Source organism: Mesoplodon mirus, assembly GCF_964341445.2.
Source record: "Mesoplodon mirus genome assembly, chromosome: 1".
In the NCBI taxonomy this organism is placed as follows: domain Eukaryota; kingdom Metazoa; phylum Chordata; class Mammalia; order Artiodactyla; family Ziphiidae; genus Mesoplodon; species Mesoplodon mirus.
In genome coordinates this window covers 70043205-70067900 of record NC_138976.1, presented here as the reverse complement: position 1 = coordinate 70067900, position 24696 = coordinate 70043205, and the positions used below count along the sequence as shown (strand labels likewise).

The window sequence follows — 24696 nt, the reverse complement described above, 5'->3', positions numbered from 1 at the left end:
GAAGTAGTGACGTTAGGAAGAGGCAAAGTTTACTTCTCAGATGTGTTAGCAAGCTAGATCAAGGGTGAGGGTTTCATTCTGATTGTTATGTATTTGCTGCGTATCTTAACAGTCTCATTGCTTGTTTTTCTTTTTTTTTTAATTTATTTATTATTTATTTTTTGGCTGCGTTGGGTCTTAGTTGCTGTGCGTGGGCTTTCTCTAGTGGCGAGCGGCGGCTACTCTTCGCTGTGGTGTGCGGGCTTCTCATTGTGGTGGCTTCTCTTATTGCGGAGCACGGGCTCTAGGCACGCGGGCTTGAGTAGTTGTGGCTCGCAGGCTCTAGAGCTCAGGCTCAGTAGTTGTGGCACATGAAATTAGTTGCTCCGCGGCATGTGGGATCATCCCTGACCTGGGCTTGAACCCGTGTCCCCTGCATTGGCAGGCGGATTCTTCACCACTGGGCCACCAGGGAAGCCCCTGCTTCAGTTTCTTATCAGAGCTGTTGTTCTGTTTTTTAGACCAAAATCTTGACTCCTCTGTTTCTCATTTCTATCACAATCTGCAATCTGACCACTTCTCACTGCTCACCCTGGGTCCAAGTCACCATTTTAGTTTGCCTGGATTTGTGTAAATTGCCTCCATGCTTCTAACCTTGTCCTTTTTTGATATAACAGCCAGAAGGATGAGTCAGCTCACTTCTCTGCTTAACACCCTCCAGAACAGTTACCTTAGAAAGCAGTGTCATCCCGTTGGTGGGAAACACATGTTAGAACATGATGTACAAGAGGGGGAAGAAGCTCAAGATTACTTTTATCTCATTTAAAGTAAAAGCCAAACCCCTTTTCTCCCCTCTCACCCCACGCCCCATGTCCTCTCTTACCATTCTTTCCCTTGCTTACCACACTCACTTCTTGCTGTTCTTTGAAGAGCCCAAGAGGCTCCTTACTGTTGCCTCAGCCTCAGATGCTCTTCTTCCAGATATCTCACGGTTTATTTCCTCCTTCAGGCCTCTGAAAGGCTTCCCTTGCCCACCCCGTGTGAAGCAGCTACCCCTCCTCTTGCACTCTGTGCCCCTACCCTGGCTTACTTCTTCATAGCGCTTATTATTTATTGTCTGTTTCACTCCACTACTGTTAGGGTTTTGTTTCATTCCTTTCTGAATGTCCACCCACCGGTCAGGCACTCAGTACTTAGTTGTTGAATGACCAGCTGAACTTCCAAATTTTCTTTAGTGGCTTCTCAAGCCCTTTGCCTAGAGAAAGAGGCAGGCCGCCCTTGTTCTTCAGCCATGGGAAAGTAAGGCTGCCTTCCATGTACCAGATGTTTCTAAGAGGTGCTCTGGGGACTTCTTCCCCTTTCTCACTGCTCAGATTTTTACATTCTATTACTCTGGTAATATTACTGGTCAAATAAATCTGTTTTCTAAGTAACTTTTCCATGTTTGGGGCCAATGCTTTCCTTTTTCCTGCATTTGGTATCATTTAATATAAATACTTCAATGACATTTTGGCATTTATTCCTTCATTCAGTTAGAAAATAGTTATTGCAGCAGATATTATGAGCCAGGCTGGGTACCAGATGGGATGCCAGGGCTTAAAGAGATGGAGGTCCTGCCTTTCCCTTGAGTAGCTTGGACTTCAGTGTTTGGTTGCAGATGCCATTGGGACAGGCAGCTGATGTAAGAGAAATGCAGAGAGGGAGGTCGAGAAACACAGGGTGGCTCACCTAGGCCTGCCGCAGAGGGTTGGGAATCTCCACAGTGGACAGGAGTTTGAAAGGTGAGGAAACAGGTAAAGGCTGCTCCAACAGGAGAGAATAATTTGGGCAAAGGCATAGAGAGCTGTACTTGTTTAGAGAGGCAAAAAAAATCAATGAGTATTATTGGAGCATACAGTGTAATGCAGGCTGTGGTGGTGGACAAGGCCATGATAGTTCTTGCAAGGGCCTGATCTGGACGCTTCTAGAGGGTTATGTGTATCCTGTGTAGAGGTGAGACTTTTATCCTGCAGCCCATGGATTTGGGCATGTGCATCTGAAGGGAAGTGGCTGGTGAGGTGCAACTTTTTAAAAATAAATTTATTTATTTATTTATTTATTTTTGGCTGTGTTGGGTCTTCGTCTCTGTGCAAGGGCTTTCTCTAGTTGCGGCAAGCAGGGGCCACTCTTCATCGCGGTGCGCGGGCCTCTCACTGTCGCGGCCTCTCTTGTTGGCGGAGCATGGGCTGCAGACGCGTAGGCTCAGTAGTTGTGGCTCACGGGCCCAGTTGCTCCGTGGCATGTGGGATCCTCCCAGAACAGGGCTCGAACCGTGTCCCCTGCATTGGCAGGCGGAGTCTCAACCACTGCGCCACCAGGGAAGCCCTAGGTGCAACGTTTTTAATTTGCATGCCCCCTTTCTGAGGCAGGGAGAATACAGAATATTTTCTGTTGTGTATTAATATATCTCCACACAGAGTATTTTCAAATTTATAACTTCCTGAAGGGCGGTAGGGTTTAACTTTGATGTACCTCATTTTCCTTGCATGCACTTTGTTTTTTGTTTTTGGCCGCGCTGCATGGCTTGTGAGATCTTAGTTCCCCAACCAGGGATCAAACCTGGGGCCCCAGAGTGAAAGCACCTAATCCTAACCACTTGACCACCAGGGAATTCCCTCCCCACATGCACTTTGTGAGATAGACACTCATTGAAACCTTCAGTAAATGATGATCACATCATCTGTAGTCCTGATCTGTTTTAACTTCTTATTATCCCCTTGCATGTTTTCCCCTTTATCTACCCCATCCCTTCCCAACTTCTCTTTTTGTCAAGCAGATTACATTTATTATAAAAAGATGAGAAAAGGAAAGCTTTGTTCTGAGAGGATTTGCTGTCTGAGCTGTCGGATGCCAGGCAGTGTTGCTGCATCTGGAAGTGGGGTGGGGCCGGACTCCTTGCTGAGGCATGCCTGCCCATGCTCCTTGTCACCTTGGCATTCCCTATGCCTGGTACACAGTAGGTGTTCAGTAGATGTTTGTGGAAGGAATCATGCTGTTCATAGACAGCAGGATTAAGTTTGTGTTTTCGCAACACTACTACTGCCTACTTTTCTACTTTGATCTCCTGTATAATCTTTTCTTTCTAAGCTCCAGACAAACTAACCTCCCCTCTCCATCCCTGCAAACTTCCAAGTATTTTCACCACGTAAAGTGTTCTTTCTCTCATCTGGCAAACTTCTGCATCTTCTCATAAGGCTTAACTCTGCCTCTTTCTGGGGAAGTCATTTCTGAGTAACTCAGGTGGAGTCAGGAACTTCTTCCTGTGTATAGTTTTGTATTGAAGTTTGTTTGGCCTCTAAACAGTGAGCTTAGAAGACAACCTTACCCCTTTCTGTGTCTCCAGTACTTTAGCCTGGTGTCCGGTGGTTTTGTGGACAGGATAATTTGTAAGTTGTTATAGGAAAGCATGTCATGACGAGTAGAAGTGCACCTGAGTAAGCCCTGTGCTGAGGATGTGGAATATTGTCCATTAACCTCTCAGCCGGCACCAGGCCTTTACAGAGGTGCATGGATGAGAGTCTGTTTCAGAGCTGGTGCATAGGAACAACACCTTCTGTAAACTTGCAAAGTTAGAAAATTTATTCTTTTTTAAAATAATTAATTAATCAATTAATTTTTGGCTGCATTGCGTTGGGTCTTCATTGCTGCTGTGCGCTGGCTTTCTCTAGTTGTGGTGAGCGGGGGCTGCTCTTCGTTGCGGTGAATGGGCTTCTCATTGTGGTAGCTTCTCTTGTTGTGGAGCACGGGCTCTAGGTGCACGGGCTTCAGTAGCTGTGGCACGTGGGCTCAGTAGTTATGGCGCACGGGCAGAGTTGCTCCGCGGCATGTGGGATCTTCCCGGACCAGGGATCGAAGCCATGTCCCCTGCTTTGGCAGGCGGATTCTTAACCACTGCACCACCAGGGAAGTCCCTAGAAAATTCATTCTTTCTAGGAAGGACTCTGAGGAGGAGAGCAATATAATTAGGTCAGTGATTTAATGCCAGGAATAGGAGCTTGGGAGGAGGAGTAACTAGAGGTAATTTTTCTTTTCAGGAGTCTGGGGAGAGATGAGGGGGTCTCCCTAACAGGGTGGTAGAAGGGAATGGTTAAGTAACTAGAAGAGTTTTTGCTGGGGGAGCTTACCTGCTATTTGGGAGAAATGACCACCCAGTAACTCAGCACTGATGCCTGCATCATCTTCTCCGCAGAGACTGCCCCAGCCATCATGGAGGTGGCCAAGGTGGAGAGTCCGCTCAACCCCAGCTGTAAGATTATGACCTTCAGACCCAGCATGGAGGAATTCCGGGAGTTCAACAAATACCTCGCATACATGGAGTCTAAAGGAGCCCATCGAGCGGGTCTTGCAAAGGTGATTATCCTCAGATCTTTTAAGCCAGAAAATGATCACTTGGCCTTTCAGTTATGCTTAGTCTTCTTGATGCGGAAACTTGTTTCTTCCAAAGGAAGACATTTGCAAAATCTTTGTTCTTGTTAATCCATTAATGCAGTTAATGCAGTGGGAAGCATTGATAGGCTTAAAGTAGAGGAGAGGAGGATATGGTGGCTGCTTGTTTGTTTATTTGTTATTTTTGTTAAGATCACACTGGCTTCTACATGAAGAATGAATTTGAGGGGGAGGCAGAGCAGAAGCAGGGAGTCTTGTCAGGGGTCGCAGGGACATAAGGGTGGTCCCTAAGGCACTGAGGACTGCATCGCAGGGTTGCCCCCATAAGCCCAGAGTTAGAGCTCTGAAAAAGAGATTGCCTAGATTTGAATTTAACCTGAGATAGGTGTATCTTTCTATAATGGAAATCTAGTTCAATTTAAAATTTTCCTCAAGAATAGATTGTATTGTTACTTGCTTTGTTTTGTTATTGTTCTAAATGTTAAGTTTATAATCTGGGTTTCTGTAGACTTGTTGGCATCACCACATAAATTCCTGAGCCCCAGCAGAGCCTTCTCTACTGTGGCTCGTCACGGGTTCTCCTTGGAACCCCATCTCCGTGGAAGGTCCAGTAGCATTGAAAGCAGACAGTAGCGTCGGAGAGAACTTACAGAACTGCAGAGGTTGGTGTTCAAGTCCTCCTCCTGCATCTGGACGCAGCTGCTTGTAACCTTGGACTATTCTGACATCTCTGCCTTGAAGTCTGTTATTTGATATGTATGGTTCAGGTCACTCCTAGAAAAGGTTTAAAATTTGGGGATATTAAGTTGAGTGAAAGTTGATTAGGGGTGGGTGAGAGAAAAGGAAGATAAAGGTTTATAGTGGATTTCTCAGATGAGCTATCCTTAATTTTTTCATTAGTTTCGCTCTTAAAGATCTCATTTTTGGAAACAACATTTCGGGGTTGTCTTTGAGGAGGAAAAAAATCATGCTTAAGTTGAAGAGAATGATATTTCAGAATCATTTGACACACAGAATTTTGATCACAAACTTAAAATGAACCGGTTAGCAAGGTTTTGAGCTTTATTTGGGCAGAGTGGTGTTATGTTAGGGTGACTGTCTGTCCTCTTCTCTGGGCTCTGAATGCAGCCCTTTGTCCTGTTGTTCTCCCTCTTTTGTTGCCTGAAAACATATATCTTACTGTGTTCCACTGGGATTAGTGAATGTTCTGTGGTCGGGGGCACGTTTAGTAACCTTAGAAGAGGAAGCAGGCACTACCCTCACAAGGGAGCTGCAGGCACACAGAGGACATCTGTGCTGCCTTGGGTGTTCTCTGTCAGAGTGACGTTAATGAGAACGACAGTTAGTTTTCTGAATGTTGAACCAGACACACCTGAGTCCAGAGTTTTTTTTGAAGTGAGACTCATTGACAAAGCTGGAGTTACTCATTTATTCAATCTTGTGGTAATTTCCTTTTACTTACACTAGCAATACAATAAACTGTTTTTTTTTTTTTTTTTTTTTTTGCGGTATGTGGGACTCTCGCTGTTGTGGCCTCTCCCATTGCAGAGCACAGGCTCCAGATGCGCATGCTCAGCGGCCATGGCTCACGGGCCCAGCCACTCCGCGGCATGTGGGATCCTCCCAGACCGGGGCACGAACCCGTGTCCCCTGCATCGGCAGGCAGACTCTCAACCACTGCACCACCAGGGAAGCCCCCAATAAACTGTTTTATTCCCAGTCATTTTTGCCATCTTTTACATCAAGTCACATGGACTCAGTTTCACCTGATTTCCTTCTTTTTCTAGACGTTACAGCAGTGGCAAATGTATAAAACTACACCAAATCAAATCAAATTGTAAAGATCAAAACTGCATTCATGTTGCTAGTTTACTTTGAGGGCTAGCCCTGGGGAACAGAACCACCTATGAAATTCTTTGTTGATGCACCATTTAATGAATTGGTCTTAATTTATGATTTGAAGAAAGTGGTTGAGAAATTCCAACAGTAGTGACTTTGGCCTCAGATTACAGTCTGTCTTGCTTGATAACATTTTTTAAAAAATCAATTAGTTAATTAATTTATTTTTGGCTGCGTTGTCTTAGTTGCTGTGCGCAGGCTTTCTCTGGTTGCGGCGAGCGGGGGCTGCTTTTCATTATGGTGCGCGGGCGTCTCATTGCGGTGGCTTCTTTTGTTGCAGAGCATGAGCTCTAAGCATGCGGGCTCAGTAGTTGTGGTTGGCGGGCTGTAGAGTGCAGGCTCAGTAGCTGTGGCGCACGGGCTTAGTTGCTCCGCGGCATGTGGGATCTTCCCGGACCAGAGATCAAACCCGTGTCCCCTGCATTGGCGGGTGGATTCTTTTTTTTTTTTTTTTTTGCGGTACGTGGGCCTCACTGCTGTGGCCTCTCCCCCTGCAGAGCACAGGCTCCGGATGCGCAGGCTCAGCGGCCATGGCTCACGGGCCCAGCCGCCCCACGGCATGTGGGAATCCTCCTGGACCAGGGCATGAACCCGCGTCCCCTGCATCGGCAGGCAGACTCTCAACCACTGCGCCACCAGGGAAGCCTGGCAGGTGGATTCGTAACTGCTGCGCCACCAGGGTAGTCTGGTTGATAACATTTTTTATTCCAGAGTGAGAGGTTTGACACCCTGACTTTCTGTCTACAAAGTTGCTGGTCCAGTTGCGAAAGTGAAAAGTGACAGTGTCCTTAAATGTAAAACTTGTACTGTTTTTGTGGAGAAAGGTTATGATGAAGCATTATTATACGAGCAATGGCTAAATTCTTCGGCAGCAGTGTTCTGGACGTAGCTTGTTCTGGGCCTGAGGTTATGTATAATACAGAGCTTCACAAGTAACCTAGAGGGTGCAAATAGCTATCTGTGCCCAAAGGTGAAGAAAGAGTGTCAGAAGCACTGCCCTTCCTCCTCCTGCTCCTTTCTCAGTTGGTAGATGGTAGTAATAGCAACATAGTTCAGGATAAGTAGTACAAATACAGATTTTAGCTGGACAATTTTTACTGGTATAGGGCCCAGGCTGGGGTCGGGGAAATGGTAATATGAAATATATGTATATATATAAAAAAAAAAATATATATATATATATATATATAATCCTAAGCATGTTGTGCTTACGATTCCTATGTAAGAAAATCTGATGTGTTAAGATTTAAAATTATAGTTAAAAAATAAAGATTTTTGTTATAGGCCTGAGCTTACAGATTTTTAAAGTTCTGTCTGAACATTTTAATTGAAGTAAATGAACACATGCACAAAATATTCACAAAGGTAATATTTAGAGTTTTGTAAATGTATTCCTTCTTTAACTTTAGAGAAGAAAATTTGGTTCAGAATTTTTTGGGGGTGAACAACTGCCTTGTTTTTCACAACACAGGAAAATATATTTAACTCTAAACATAATATTGATTTTGATTGTAGATATATTTCTAAACAGGAGCCTGAATAAATCTATGTTTTTTTTTGTTTTTTTTTGCGGTACACGGGCCTCCCACTGCCGTGGCCTCTCTCGTCACGGAGCACAGGCTCCGGACGTGCAGGCCCAGCGGCCATGGCTCACGGGCCCAGCCGCTCCGCGGCATGTGGGATCCTCCCGGACCGGGGCACGAACCCCCGTCCCCCGCATCAGCAGGCGGACTCCCAACTACCGCACCACCAGGGAAGCCCTAAATCTATGTTTTATATTTTGGAATACTCACCCGTTTATTTCTGATGAAGAAAAAGTTACTATTTATAGCACTCTTAAATACTGCCCTCTCCCCTTTCAATATGTGATCAAGACAATGTAGTATGTTTATCCATATCCATTTGGTGCAATTGTCCATATGCTTTTAAAATACTGAGTATGTGTCTCATTTTAAGCTAACATACCTTGGAGAAAATAAAATGTATAATATTGCCATATTGCTGATGAAAATTAAATTAATTTTAGACTTGACTGCTCCCCCCACCTCTTTTTTGAATTAATAGAGTCGTTTATCAGCTGTATAACATTGGCCAAGTCACTCCTTCCCTGATTCCAGGTTTTTTCATCTGATGAAGCTTGACTTAAACCTTTCACAAAAGCCAGTTGCAGGTGCAGTGTAGATAAAATGTGAAAGACAAAACCTTAAAACTCTTAGAAAACAAAATAGGATGTATTCATGCCCTAGAGTAGGAAAATATATATATATTAAACAGAAGATCAAGGCAAAAAAATGAAGAAATTGGATTATATTAAAGTTAAGAACTTATGTTTATAAAAATATACAGTTTAGAAGGTTGAAGGGAAAGTTACAGGGTAAGAGAAGATATTTGATATATGTACACACACATACATATAGATATTTGCAAATACACACACACACACACACACATTCTTCTAAGAATAACCAGACTATATACAGAATCTCTATACATTAATAAGAAAAAGACTGACAGTGCCATAGTAAAATGAGCAAGAGGCTTGAATAAGCACTTTACGAAAGAAGATATCTATAGGGTTAGTGAATATATGAAGAGATTTCTTTAGTTATCAGAAAATGCAAATAAAATCCACACTTGAGTACCATTACACACCTTCCAGAAAAACTAAAATTTAAACAATCAGCAATGCAAAGTGATGAGGAAGATGTGGAGCGACAGGAACTTTCACACATTGCTGGCGGGAGTATGAAATGGTACAACCACGCTGGCAAAAGTTTGGTAATAATGATTAAATTTGATCTGTACATATCCTATGTCCCAGTAGTTTCACTGTTAGGAGGGTCTGTGTGTGTGTGTATTTTAGAGAACCGTGTGCCCACATGCAGCAGAAGATGCATACAGCAATATTAATAGTGTTGTTTGCAGTTGCCAATAATTAGAAAAAAACAAGTGACCACCAAGTAGTCACCCTTACAAATAAATATTTATACGAAGGCATACTAAGTAGGAATGAAAGTCAATGAACTTCAGTTACCTAGGTCATCATATTTGAATCTCACAAAAATATTGAGTAAAATATAAAAGGTAAAGAATGTATGTATATATGGATGCTTATGTTTCTGTACATTTAAAAAACTGTTGTTAGGGTTTACACACAGACGTAAAACTATAAAGCCCAGCAAGGAGATTAATAGCGTAAGTGCCATGATGGTGACCACCTTTTGAGTAACAGGGGGATGTATTTGGAAAAGGGTACCAGGACCTCTGGGGTGCCAGAAGTATCTTACTTCTCACACCTGAGCAGTGGGTACTCTGGTGTTTGCTTTATAATAACTCACAAAGCTACATATTTGTGATTATGCATTTTTTGTATGTGTGCTATCTATATTTTGCAATTAAATTTTTAAAAGAAGTTTGTCTTTAAAAATTAGGATAAGTTCTAAAGGTGGATAAATTCCAGCTATAAACCATTACTCAATTCATAACTTTGTTCCTTTTAATTTTTGATCATATGAATATGTATTTTTGGTTTTACTGTTGATGATCTTTCATTGTTAGTAATTAAGTTTTGAAATACTATGGGAAAGCAGTGGTGTGCTGAGCTACTTCATACAGGCACATGAGAATCGAGAGTGCACATCTTTTCCAACCCCATATTCAGTGACATCACATTGGTAAGCTCAAATTGGCCATGGCGGGAGTAGTTACACCATGGAAATAGGCAAAACCCACAAATCAGGGTTTCCCCACCTCCCCAGAAAGTTGTTGGTTAAACATTTACTTACACACCACTCCGATTTGCCATATTGTGTGAGAGGTGTTTAAAGAAAAGATATCAACTAAACCAATACTTATTTTTCTCATGGTACTATAAACAGCACTTGAACTCTAGCAAGTTATTTTACTTTTGTGTGTCTCTCAATTTTACCTTTAAAATAGAGAGTTTAACAGTAGCCACTAAAAAATAAGTTAGGACAAGTACAGTATTTTGTATAGTAAGTACTCAGTAAATTTTGCTGTTTTAAAAAAGTCATGTCAGTAAGGTGAATATTTGGGAGAATGCAAGCATTTCCTTTAATGTGAATCTTCACAGTTCTTTTACACATTTGTCATATAAATGCTGAGAAATTCTTCACTTGTATTCTGTTGGAATAGGAAAGCTAAATAACTATCCGGAATGTTTTCCAAATAATATTTTATTATTTTACTTTTAGGTGATTCCTCCTAAGGAGTGGAAGCCAAGGCAGTGCTATGATGACATTGACAATTTGCTGATTCCAGCGCCAATTCAGCAGATGGTCACAGGACAGTCAGGACTGTTCACTCAATACAACATCCAGAAAAAAGCCATGACAGTGAAGGAGTTCAGGCAGCTGGCCAACAGTGGCAAGTGAGTAGATTCAGTTTACTATTTTTATTTCTTTCGAAGATATAGGTGAACATGGTAAGAAACCAAGTAGATGGGAGCTTGTGGTGAAAAGCAGGAGTCTTCTGCACTATCTCTTTCAGTCCTCATTTAACTGTTACTGTTTTCTGTTTTTCAGGTGGTTGCCTGCCTACTTACTTTAGTTTACTGCTAGAGAAATTGTTCCTCCTTTTATCATCTCATTCATAATATTTGTAAATGGTTTTTTTCCTATCTTTTAGTTGCCATGAGTTTTTGATTCTACACTTGATTCATCTTTGTTAGGCAGATTTTCTTCTGTGTGTGACAATGTTTAAGTCTTTTTTTTTTTTTTAAAAAGCATTCCTCTTTTAAAAAAAATTAATTAATTATTTTTGGCTGCGTTGGGTCTTTGTTGCTGCACGTGGGCTTTCCCTAGTTGGCATTGAGCGGGGGGCTACTCTTCGTTGTGGTGCGCGGGCTTCTCATTGCGGTGGCTTCTCTTGTTGCAGAGCATGGGCTCCAACAACTTTCCGGGGAGGTGGGGGAACCCTGATTTGTGTTTTTTGCCTATTTCCATGGTGTAACTACTCTCACACAGGCGCGCGGGCTTCAGTAGTTGTGGCACGTGGGCTCAGTAGTTGTGGCTTGCGGGCTCAGTAGTTGTGGCTCGCGGGCTCTAGAGTGCAGGCTCAGTGGTTGTGGCGCATGGGCTTAGTTGCTTCACGGCATGTGGGATCTTCCTGGAGCAAGGGTCGAACCCGTGTCCTCTGCATTGGCAGGCAGATTCTTAACCACTGCGCCACCAGGGAAGTCCCGACAATGTTTAAGTCTTAAATGATAAGTTATATATATTAGAAGATGAGTAATTTAAAAAGAAAATCCTTGAATGACTTGAAGGGCCACCATTATTGTGTTAGTCACCTGCTGCTATCTAACAAATCACCCCAAACCTTAGTATCTTAAATCAATAAACATCTAACATCTCAGTTTCTTAAGGTCAGGAATCTGAGAGTGGCTCAGCCAGGTGGCTGTGGCTCAGGGCCTCTCCTGAGGTTGCATTCAAGTTGGCTGGGGCTGCTGTCACCTGAAGGCTTGACTGTGACTAGAAGATTTTCTCCCAAGATTGCTCCCCTTACGTGGCAGTTGGCTGGAGTCCTGAGTCCTTTGCCACATGAACTGCTCCTCATGTTGTGGCAGCTGGCTTCTTCCAAAGCAAGTGATCCAGGAGTTACCAAGATGAAGACACAATGTCTTTTCATGACCTGTTTCTTGACTGTCATTTCTGCCATATTCTATTTGTTATAAGCCAAATGCAGCTCATACTTAAGGGGAGGAGAATTAAGCTGTAAGTCTTGAAGGGAGGTGTATCAAAGAATTTGTGGATATAATTTAGAAACTATCACAGTTATGATTATTATTAAATTGCCCCCCCCCGTTTTTTTTTTTAAGTTTCTGATATGGTGGTTAAGGCCTTAGATCAAAATATTAATCTGGAAAAAAAAAAGCAAACCTAAAACCAGCCAACCAATCATCCAACCAAAAAACATCAGTGTCTAAATTCTCTGGATAGGTATTCATGAGATTAAGTCCTTTGGATAAATTTAGTTGATACCTTTTTAAAAAAATTTATATTTGACATAGTAAGCACTTGATGGTACTTGAAGAATCTTTTTTCTGTGTGAAGTTCCTATTATGGAGCATTCTGGCTAATCCAAAGCAATTAGACATTTTATAATTAATTCAAGTCCCTCTTGAATTTTTTAAAAACATCTTTATTGGAGTATAATTGCTTTACAATGGTGTGTTAGTTTCTGCTTTATAACAATTGAATTTTTTTTCATAGGCATTAGTAAAGCCTCATTGTTTCAGATTTCATTGATTGAGAATGTGAAACTTTTATCATGGACTAGACTTGTTTGCTTTTATACTCTTTAAGAACTCTTTAATAAGTTCAATGCTAAAACAAGATTGCAGAAGCAATTTTATCCAACTTTTTTTTTCCTAACCCAGTGTTAGAAAGATATTTTCTTTTCTTTTTTTCCTCTTAACTTAATTCATTAATTAATTAATTTTTGGCTGCATTGGGTCTTCGTTGTTGCACATGGGCTTTCTCTAGTTGTGGCAAGAGGGGGCTCCTCTTTGTTGTGGTGCAGGCTTCTCATTGCGGTGGCTTCTTTGTTGTGGAGCATGGGCTCTAGGTGTGCGGGCTTCAGTAGTTGTGGCATGTGGGCTCAGTAGTTGTGACTCGTGAGTTCTAGAGAGTAGGCTCAGTAGTTGTGGCACATGGGCTTAGTTGTCCATGGTGTGTGGGATCTTCCCAGACCAGGACTCAAACCCGTGTCCCCGGCATTGGCAGGTGGATTCTTAACCACTGCGCCACCAGGGAAGTCCCTATCCAACTTCTTTTTTTTTTTTTTTTTTTTTTTTGTGGTACGCGGGCCTCTCACTGTTGTGGCCTCTCCCATTGCGGAGCACAGGCTCCGGACGCGCAGGCTCAGCGGCCATGGCTCACGGGCCCAGCCGCTCCGCAACATGTGGGATCTCCCCGGACTGGGGCACGAACCTGTGTCCCCTGCATTGGCAGGTGGACTCTCAACCACTGCGTCACCAGGGAAGCCCCTGTTGTTACCTTTGAAATTTATATTTTTATATTTCCTCTGTGAGTTTCATATGAAAATTTATTTCAAATGTCAGTGAAATGGGTTTTAAGACTCAAGCCAAGGCTCTACTTGTCCACTCACAGCTACACTAGGATCACATGGTCTTCGTAACAGTTATGGAATGGTCCTAAGATGGGACTAATTTTCATGGTAGGCAAGAGGCATTTTTCTGGTCTTTCTGTTCATCTGTTCTCCTTCAGTACATGCCCTTGCATAGGTACACAGTACATAATGTGCTTGGTGGTAGAGAGGATAACACGCTCATTTGGTTAATAACATAACTTAGTCCAAAGAAAATCTGGAGACCTCCAACATATCTTTACTATAAAAGTTTGTGGAGGTGAGTAATACGCTGCTTCCCATCGCTTACATTGTTGATCTGTACTTTCTTCTAGGCATGGAGCTAAGTGCTTTACAGAATTATCTGATGGAGTCTTCACAACAGCTCAATTGTTATTATCCCTGTTTTATACAGGAATAACTGAGGTCCAGAGAGATTCAGTCTCCTGTCCTCGGTTATGTAGCTTATAAATGGCAAAGCCTGGATTTAGATCCAAGCAGTCTGGTTCTGAAGCCCTGTCTCTTAACAGCTGTGCTATAGTGAATGTAAGGTTCTGGGTAAGAAGTGTGGTTGAATCAGTTTTGAGCAAGTTGACGCTGGATTTGTGGAATAGGCGTGATTGTTTGGCAGTCCATTAGGGATGGAAACTGTAGCCAGGTTTCATTATAATCAGGTACCAAGTAAGTGAACTGGTCCCTTTTTCCAAGTTTAGTATCAGTGTTTATTTCAAATATTCAGGGATTTTAGACTTTAACCTCAATAGCTAATACCAAACTATAGCTTTCTTTCTTAGAGTTATGGGTTGCTAAAAATTGATCCTGACTGGGTGAGTATATGGTGATAGATTTTTTAGGTATTCTCATAGTGAAAGGCAGTTTAGGCTTTCAGTTTCTAAAATCTAAGAAGTTTCTTTAGAAGTCATAATAAACAGCATCTTTGCTACCTTTTTTTGTCACCTGACTCTGACCTCTGGTTAGCTTGTTTAGCTTGTGCCTGGAATGTCTGTTACTATTGGAACCCTCTAATCAAAGCATTAGAATGAAGTGGAGTTGATTCTTTCATGCCCATCCTTTTTATTTTTGGTTGCCCTGTGAGATTAAATCTGTAAATTACTCTGTATTTCAAATACAGTTGTTAAATTGTTTGGCATTCTCGCTTATTGCTTAGATAACCAGTTTGGCATCCCCAGTGTAGTAGATGTAGATGTTGCTTGTTCTATAATTCTTCAATCTAAAATGTCCAGTGGGCTTTATAGGGATTGCTGCTTCTGCTAAACACCTTTTTCACTATGTGTGTTCCATTGCTTTCTCAGTTTGTTGATTTCTTTGCTAATTTTTTTTTCCTGTAGAAACATTGTATTTTTTTTTTGGTAATAATATAAGATTATTGTTCAAAATCCAAATAATACAGAGAAGTGCCTTTCTGTAATTCCTATGTAAGAGATAACCATTAGTATTAATAGTTTAGAGTATATTTCTTTCTGACCATTTAATGTACAGTTACAGATCTTTTTTATGTAAATAGGATCATAGTATATTTACTGTTCTGTAATCTGCTTTATTCACTGTGGAAAGATTTTAATGTCACTATACAGAAAGATCTGCCTTATTTTGTGTTCTTTTATTTAACGTAGTCCTAGTTGCTGGATGTAAGCTTGAGGTTTCAGTTAATGCTGCAGCAACATCCTGGGTCATATATCATTGTATACATCTCTGTGTTGTTGAGATGAATTTCTAGAGTTGAATTATAGGGTCAAAGGGACATTTTTTAAGGCTACTGAAAAATTATACTCTGGTACCAGTATATACCCCGACTCCAGCTGTGTAAGAGAAGTTTCATTCTTTACCACCATTTATATATTAAGCATTTGCCAATCTGATAGGTGCAAAATATCTTATTTTAGTTTTACTTTCTTGGATTTTTAGTGAGATTGTCCTTTGTCAATTTTTCTATAGAAAAATATAAGAAATTTTAAGTGAATTACATATAATTAATAATAAATATTAAATTATATATAACAAATTACATATATTCTAGGTTATATGTTTTGTCTTTGTAAGTCTTTTATTCTAGGTTATATGTTTGTCTTTTACATGTAAATCTCTAAAATGTCCTAGTATAGTATAATTGGTTAAAGATTTTAGAAAATATTTTGAAAGCTAAAATAATATTAAGTAGTTTTCTATTGTTGATACTTTCATAAAAATATTTTTCTTATTCATCAAAAAATGAGGTTTTCATATAGTTATTAGGAATCTTAGAGTCTTCAGAGATCTATGACAAACACATTTATATATTTACTTGTCAGATTTGACAACATGAGCTGCTGCAGTGATTTCATTTTGATAGAATTTTGTTTAGAAAGTGATTTAAATCAAATGGGTAGGGAAAATCTTAAAATTGTCTTACTGTTTTGTGCTTTGTTTCATCTCCCTTTTCCAGGTACCGTACTCCGAGATACTTGGATTATGAAGATTTGGAGCGCAAGTACTGGAAGAACTTAACCTTCGTGGCACCTATCTATGGTGCAGACGTTAATGGGAGCATATATGATGAGGTATAGTTCTATTATAGTGGGTTTTGTAAAGCATCATTTCATGTTACTATTTTTGTTACCATTTTCGGTGGTCAAGAAGTAGTCATTTGTTGTGCTTTGTGTGACCCATAATTCTCCACAGGACAAGAGGAAATAAAGACACATCAGTATGATTTCTGCTGCTTCTGTTTTTTACATTGAAACCAGCTAATTGTACAAATATGTGAGCCTGTTCAACAGTAATATAGTATGTGGTTATCTGGCTGATCTTCAAATCACACTCAAACTTTTTAAAAGCAAAGCACATTATAAAAATACCTGGAAAACAGGAAATATTATTCATAATAGTACCATCTTAAGGCAAAAGCAGTATTGTAATATGTATTCTTCCTGTAGTTTTCCCCTAATCATTTGAAAAAGTTATATTAAACATGCTTATAGGACTTCCCTGGTGGCACCGTGGTTAAGAATCCACCTGCCAATGCAGGGGACATGGGTTCGAGCCCTGGTCTGGGAAGATCCCACATGCCGCAGAGCAACTAAGCCCGTGCGCCACAACTATTGAGCCTGTGCTCTAGAGCCTGCGAGCCACAACTGCTGGGCCAGTGTGCCGCAACTACTGAAGCCTGCGCACCTAGAGCCCGTGCTCCACAACAAGAGAAGCCACCACAATGAGAAGCCCGAGCACCACAACAAAGAGTAGCCCCCGCTTGCTGCAACTAGAGAAAGCCTGCGTGCAGCAACAAAGATCCAACACAGCCAAAAATAAATGAATGAATGAATGAATGTATAAAGCAAAAACAAAACAAAACATGCTTATATTCTCTTTTTTATCCCCCTGCACACAAATTGTGAGAATTTTTTCTTTTTTAAAAGTACATATTACAGTTTTTCCAGTTATTTTTCATGAGAGCATAATCTGCTTGATATATTCTAATCCTTCTTGCCTCCCCTGATACTACTTGAAATCCTATTTTTTTAAAAAAATCTTTCCTTTTTGAAACCTTTTATCCCCTCTCCCATTGTTTTATTTAGAGAAATTTCTTGCCTACCAAAAAGTTGAAGTGATAGAGTGAACACCTGGATGCCCTCACATGGATTCACTAGTTGTTAATATTTGCCACATTTGCTTTTTGTTTCTCTGTCACTCTGTCTGTGTCTCTGTCTCTCTGTCTTTATGCTGTAACATTTGAAAGTAAGTTGCAGACATCATGACAATTCACCCTTAATTATTTCAGCATGTTTCTTTCAGTTATAAGGCAATTTAACATTTACATAATGTCATCTAATATAGAAACCATACTCTAAGATCCCTGATTTTCCCAGTAGTGTTCTTTATAATCTGCTTTTTTCCCCATATGAAGGATCCCTCCAGGGATTTCCCTTTAAAGTTAATAAGTGTGCTATAGAGTAATATTTAGAGGCTAGATGAATATCCTGTTCCCAATAGCCTTTCACCCAGTGAATTTGCCTCCATTGATAATCCTTGACTAAGTCAATTATTGTACTATTTTTAAACTGTTTATATTTTGGAATATAAAACAAGCTGGAAAATGGATAAAACATAAACTTAGAGCTTCATGAATTATTGTAAGGTGAATACCTATGTACCATCCCTGACATCAAGGAAAACATTATGGGCACCCTACCTTTCCCCTATCTGTCCCCTTTACCTATTATAGTCTCCTACTTTTCCTCCAAAGGAGTGATTATAGGGTATACACATGGGTAGTTTTAGAACAAAACTATTTTCCAGTTTACACCTTTCTATACCAGTGTTTGCTACTTCCCATTGCCCAACAGCCTCCCTGACACTTAGACATTCTAAAATTAAATGGGAGTGTGTTGTAGGTTCTTGTGGTTTTAAAGAACATCATGATTTTTTTCTTTTATGTTCATTGGCTGTTTGGATTTCCTCTTTATCAAAATGCCTGTTCAAGCCTCTTGTACTTTTTTCTTTTTTTTGTCATGCTTTTCTTATTGAGTTACAGTTCATTATAATACATTTCTGGATATGAGGTAGTGGCACAGTTTTAGCTTTTCTATATGGATCTTCAGTTGTTGAACACTGTTATTGAAAGGACCATTCTTATTTTTGAAATGATAGATACTATGGAATTACTGTTGTCCTATTAGACGTGATGATGACATGGTGGCTATATATATTTTTTCTTGTCAACTGACAATACACACTGAAAAATATATAGGTTAGATAACATGCAGTCTGGGATTTGTTTTGTTTTGTTTTTTAAATTAATTAATTTTTTTGGCCGCGCTGTGCAGCTTGCAGGATCCTAGTTCCCCAGTCAGGGATTGAACCCTGGCCACAGCAGTGAAAGCACCGAGTCTTAACTATTGGACCACCAGGGAATTCCCCTGGGATTTGTTTTTAAAATACCTCAGGAAATAAAGTGGTATGACTTTCGTTGAATAAAGATTGGCAAAGTATTGTTAAATGGAGCTAGATGATGGATACATGATGTTTAGAATATGTGTATGTTTGAAATACTAAAAATAAAAGTTAAAGAAAGGGAAAACATCCTTTCTCTTCCCCCTTTCGTATTTTCACTAGTGTAAGTAACCTCCCTGTTGAGAATTTTTGTTTAAGTTTGTACATGCTCATGTAGAAAAATTGAAAAATAGAGAAAAAATGAAGAAAAAAATTACTCATAAGCTTACCAAACAAACATGACCCCTTTATGATTTCCTTTTGGCCATTTATTTATTTATTTATTTTGGGTATCCTATTTTATTAGCATTTAACTTTCACCAAGAGTTCAAGCATATGCTAGCCATATGTTCAGACTTTTGAAATAAAGATAAAATGGGCAAACAGCTTTAAGGGTGCAATGTATTTAACACTGCACAATATATTAACTAACTAGACAATCTAAGGGGTGGTATAACTATACACTTAGGAGCACCAAGTATAGGAACAAGTCCTGGGATTGGAGGAAAAACCCGCCATTCAGGACTGAACAGAGGTCCTTGGTTGCTGACAGAATCTCCCCTTGACTTCAGACTTAAGACAAACCGAGCAAGTCTATCAGCATACAAAACCCACTGATTTCAGGACAAACAGTAACAGGATAGACTGGCCAGAGCCAATTCAGATTGTGGGGATAGTCTGAAGCGAGCAGGGCTGGCTGCAGGCTGGAAATGTTGCAGCTGAAGTCCAGGATCGGCAGATGAGAGCAGCCACCTTCTAAAAATCGCTGATTTCTATACAAGTTCCCAAGATGCTTTTCCCAAACAGGGTGGCCTTTTATTTTATGTCAGTGTGTGTATATATATGTATGCATGTGCTCGCATGTGTGTTTGTGTTTCCCCATCTCAAAGGCTGAGAGATTTTAACAGTTTTTTTGCTTTAGAAGCATTTTCAGTATTGGTCTCCAGAGGATCATTTTAGTGTATTCTAACCCCAGCCAGTTTTAGAGTGTACCTTGTATTAAGTCTTTGCTTTTTTTTTTTTTTTTTGTATTTCAATTCCAAGTATATTCTTTTTTGTTTAAATTGAAATATAGTTGATTTACAGTGTTGTGTTACTTTCTGCTGAACAGCCAAGTGATTCATTTATACTCCAAGTATATTCTTTAAGTTTGACATGTTATTGTTACTTATGTTTGGGAAAATGAGTGCCATTAGTAGTGAAGCTTCCTTACAGAAGATGGCACCTTGTCTTAGTAAAACAGCTTCTCTGGGATTTCCACTGAAATGGGTGAGGCCAAGCAAATACAGTTGGTATTTTCAGTTGAGGCCCAGCAAAGTTAAAGTGTTTTCTCAAAGTTACGAGGCTAGTAGACTGGCTGCCAGGTGCTCTTATTCCCCACACCAGTTTTAAGGAAGTAATTATGTATAGTCAGTCTCACAGTTGTGGAAATGTGTACAACTAGGTCTGGGTCACCTACAAATTTCCCCTGAGCTAATGGTTTATTTTGTGCCTTCTCTGTGGTTTCATCCCTGTGGTATCCTGGCAAGTTTGCAGGTTTCTAAAAGGAAGACTGAGCGGAGGAATCATCTGGATCTTGGGCTGAGAGGTTGCATGTCTCAGGGCTCAAAAATAAAATAAAACGCAATCCAAGATTTTTTTCTAACCATACCTTGGGATCATTGAGCTCTTTGTTCCTTTTTGCAAATATAATTAAGAGGTAGAAGCAGCATACGATTTTCAGAACAGTCAACATAAAACTGCTTTACACATTTGATAGTTAAAATAACATAATTGTTGACAGCACAGCTGAGGGTGATGGACATTGGTTTGCAGTGCTTATTAATTTACCGCTTGTGTTTGACAACCAGTTACACAATGGCATTGCTTCAAGGGAACATTGACTTTAGACTTCAGATTTGAGTAACTTTAGTTATTAAAATCCAATGAACAAAATCTGCTGGTTTGTAAACATGCAGTTTTAAAACATCCTCATTATTTACAGGTTTTGGAGCCAGGAATCTGTCATTTTGGTAGGACTTACAAGGCATAGTATTTTATGGAATTTTTGTAGGAGCATTTAGTAGCTCCAGAACTGAGCTGACGTTTTCAATGCTTTTGTATCATAAAGACAGACATAAGAGAGATGTTGTAAACTGCTACTGGTAAATGAAACCAGTCACACTCAAGACAACTAAATTCAAGCAAATGAAAAATAACTGTATTTGCCCCCTTGAGGTAGCTGGAGGGTAACAAGAGAAAGAGTGCATTAAGGAGAGTGATGAAGAGTGAGTGTAATAATGACTTGTAACTGTCAGGAACATTTGAAATCATCACAATGAATGTGCATTGAATAAAAGCCCATGTATTGTTTTGCTTTTCACTATTGTATCTTTGCATTGTGTAACTGCTCAGCTCAATTTAAATTGTATTGGGAATTGGTTTGTTATGGTTCACGGCATTATTTTGAAAGGGATTGTAGTCATCAAATTGTAGTTCAATCCCCCCCCCCCCAATTTCTAGTTACGGCTTTTTCCTTTAATGTTAAAAGAAGGGTTGAAAAACCATAACCTTTTCTTGGTGGGGATGGGAGTTCTTGGAGAGGGTGTGGGGAAGGTAAGAGAAACAGTTTGTGCAGGGTGCAAAGATGAATGAGGATCCTGGTTCTCAATAATTCACAGGCTTGAGGGGCAAAGGGGCAGTAGGATGTAATGAGCTTGGCTGTAAAGGCAAGTGTGGGGTTCCACGGAGCCCAGAGCAGAGGCACTTATAGTAGCTTGGCGTTGAAGGAAGACTTTTTGTTGGAGACATGGCATCTAAGATTGGCCTAGAGGAGCAAGTTCAAGTCAGGTAAAGGAAGGAGAGAGAAGAATGGGGATGAAACTAGGTAAATTTGAGGGTAAGGCTGAACTTAATAGTTTTTGTATTTTTACTGAATTTGGAGGCTTTTTGGTGAGCCTGGTCTTGAGGAGGGTGAGGCAGACCTGGAATAGTGGCTGTGGGGTCTGAGGGAGCCTGGCCGGTGATGGGGCTGTGAGGGCCCCTTCTGCTCAGATGTTTGTCTTGCAGCACCAGGCAAGTCTGTTAAGGGGCAAAAAGAGGTGCCATTGTAGTGTTGATCCAGGCTTGGGTACACCACAGGAATTAGGAGTGAGAGTGTTCATGAAGGACTACTTGAGGACAGTCAGCCTTAAGGGCTTCCCTGGTGGCGCAGTGGTTGAGAGTCCGCCTGCCGATGCAGGGGACACGGGTTCGTGCCCTGGGCCGGGAAGATCCCACATGCCGTGGAGCGGCTGGGCCCGTGAGTCATGGCCGCTGGGCCTGCGCGTCCGGAGCCTGTGCTCTGCAACGGGAGAGGCCACAGCAGTGAGAGGCCCGCGTACCGCAAAAAAAAAAATCGGCCTTGATAGTAAAGGGAGTAAGTAGGGCCTGGAGATTCCAGGGAATGAGTCTTGGCCCTTCTTTCATTCCACTGCTGCTTTCAGAGCTTGATTTCCTTAGGATATATATACTTAAAAATCTCAGTCAACACCATTGGCAGCAGCAGCCTGTGGCAGCAGTATCAGTAACATGATTTAAGCAAGTTATTAGTTTTTAAACCAAAATGCCAAGACTTTCAAAGGCATGACATGACAAAGCCCAGTCTTTGGGTGTATGATGCAAAGCCTGGCTTGGCAGCCAGATTCTGCCTATTGCTTGTCTTTGTAAATAAAGTTTAATTGGAGCATAGCCTTATTGTTTATCTTCATATTATATGTGCCTGGCTTTTTTGCACTACAGTGGGAGAGTTGAGTAGTTGTGACAGAGATTGTATGGCCCACAAAAGCTAAAATATTTACTGTCTTGCCCTTTGCAGAAAAAGTTTGCCAACCCCTAATATAGAGGCACAATTATTTGCTCTTGGGGAAGGGTGCTCAAAACTTTTTTTGAAATACAGATGAAATTCTGAATGTTTTTGGAGAATGAGATTGACTATGTTGATACCTTGAAATGAAATTTGGTGATGTCAGGGACCTTCTGTAAGTAAAGAAGTTCCTGAACTTAGAAATAGAGCCACCTGTATTCTTGAGTGGCCCTAGGTGATTCCTTGGAAACAGTAATAGAAGCATAAGAGTCCTAAGATCTGAAACTTTTTTTTTTTTTTGGTTGTGTTTTACTAAGGGCTGGTCCACTGATAAAGAAAGTTTTAATTAAGGAATTCCCTGGCCGTCCAGTGGTTAGGACTCCACCCTTTCACTGCCAAGGGCCTGGGTTCAATCCCTGGTCAGGGAACTGAGATCCTGCAAGCCGTGCAGCACGGCCAAAAAAAAAAAAAAAAAGGAGAAAGCTTTAATTAGCCTTTGCTAACTGTACATTTAAAAAATAAGTCCTCTGGGGCTTCCCTGGTGGCGCAGTGGTTGAGAGTCTGCCTGCCGATGCAGCGGACGTGGGTTCGTGCACCGGTCCGGGAAGATCCCACATGCTGCGGAGCGGCTGGGCCCGTGAGCCATGGCTGCTGAGCCTGTGCGTCTGGAGCCTGTGCTCTGCAACGGGAGAGAGGCCACAACAGTGAGAGGCCCACGTACTGCCAAAAAAAAAAATAAGTCCTCTGATGAAAGAAACATGGGAGTTACTTCAGGAAACAAACACACAAAAAGAAGACAGATAAAGAGAAAAGATGAACAGGTAGAAAAAAGTGATATAACTGTGTGGGGTGATTCAGTTTGACTAAGGAACATGAAAATAAACAGATATCTGCAGGGAAAAAAGGAGGTAGACCATTTCTGGGTTAGCCAGTAGCCATGCTTCCACAGACCTTTGAAGACGGAGTGCATCTCTTTGTTCTGTGTGTGAGAGCTAAGAATCAGCATCAACATTTTTTACTTACACTAGTACAGTGGCATTAAGTCATTCAGGCTTGTGTTCTGTGCTCTTTGGGGCTGCATTTCTAACAATACGTATCATGTATATAGTGGTGAGCCTCTTAATGATGATAATGGTTCATTAAATTGAGGTTTAAAAATGAAGTTCCACATGCTTTCCTTAAGCTGGCTGTTACCTTCTTGATAACACTGTTTTCAAGAGTCTTCTTTGCAAGATTTTCCCTTTGTTGAGTGGTGACAGATACCTCTTCCCCTAAGCCTCACCTGTCTCCTCCATCGTCCAGGCTTTCTGATTTAAATACTTCATTTATATCCTAACAGGCATTGCTGTCTGCAGTGGCCCCTTTGAGATGATGTTTTCATAGTAGTGTACCAGCAAGGTTCCTACTTCACAGTAATGTAGCCTTCTTTGGATGCTTTATGTCTAAGTACTTCTTTCTTCTGCATAAACCTATGAGATGGCATGGCATTAAGACTGACCGTTTCTCTTGTGTGTAACCATCTTCGATGATAGTTTTCAGCAGTTCACTGGAGGAAGATAGCACATCTCACTGTGAGGGGAAGCTGCTTCACCCGTGATCCACAACTTGTGCAGTCTCTCACTGCTCTTAAATCTCCCAGTCTTGCTTTGAAACTCAGCTCCTTCACTGAATCATGTTCCTCCCATTTGCAGCTGCCTCCAGATCACTGAAAGTGTCCACCCTCTCCTCTACCAGCCTGGTACTCAGTGGTCTCCTACACTAAGAATGACTGTCAGTCCACCGCACAAGGAGTTTTTCTAGTTTTTCATATGTGGTGTTGGTTCGAGTAACACGATTAAGCTTTCCAGGAGCAACACTGCTATGTTGTTAGGTATGGACATATCGTGATCATATCTTATGTGCTTCTCTCCCTCATTGCACACCATCACCTTCAAGTCTTTCTAATGTGTGGGCTTTTCTAGGACTCTTATGCTCACTTACCTTCTTTTCAGGCTTTTCCACATTTGCAAAAGACATTTTCACCAATAATGATTGGAAGATGATAGCAGTGATGCCCAATACATTTAATCTGGGCACAAGGCATAATCATTTTGGGACAAGAGCTGAGATACAACCGAATTGCCGTCTATATTATCTTACCTAGATTTGTATACAACTGAAACCGTTCTGTTGGTGGACGTTCACAAGTCATTGTGGAGAGTTTTTGATTTGGACAGTAAATTTTGGGTAAAAAAATATGTTATTACAGCAGGTATTTGGAAAATTAGTATAGAAAATGAAGGATACCTATATTATTTCTGTTTCTCTCAGTAAACTCTGAGTCCAGTGATGGCAGGTATCATTTCTTATAGACTTTCCAGCCCCAGCCCCTGTCATAGCATCTGCTTCAAATAATGCACCTAAATAATGATAGAATTGATGAGTGCATGACATTAGAAAAATAGGCGGAGGCTAGATCATGGAGTTTCCTGAGTATT

At 40.9% G+C, this 24696-nt stretch overlaps 1 protein-coding gene across 4 annotated transcripts in view; it reads left to right on the top strand.

Annotated features, from left to right (window-relative positions):
- Positions 1-24696, top strand: part of KDM4C (lysine demethylase 4C) — a 392092-nt gene that overhangs the window by 27994 nt on the left and 339402 nt on the right. For all 4 annotated transcript variants that reach the window (XM_082628071.1, XM_082628070.1, XM_082628069.1 and 1 more), the window contains exons 2-4: positions 4208-4368; positions 10518-10693; positions 15854-15968. In XM_082628071.1, coding sequence (XP_082484197.1) covers positions 4225-4368; positions 10518-10693; positions 15854-15968 — 435 coding nt within the window. In that variant the 5' untranslated portion in view covers positions 4208-4224. The remainder of the gene's footprint in view (positions 1-4207; positions 4369-10517; positions 10694-15853; positions 15969-24696) is intronic.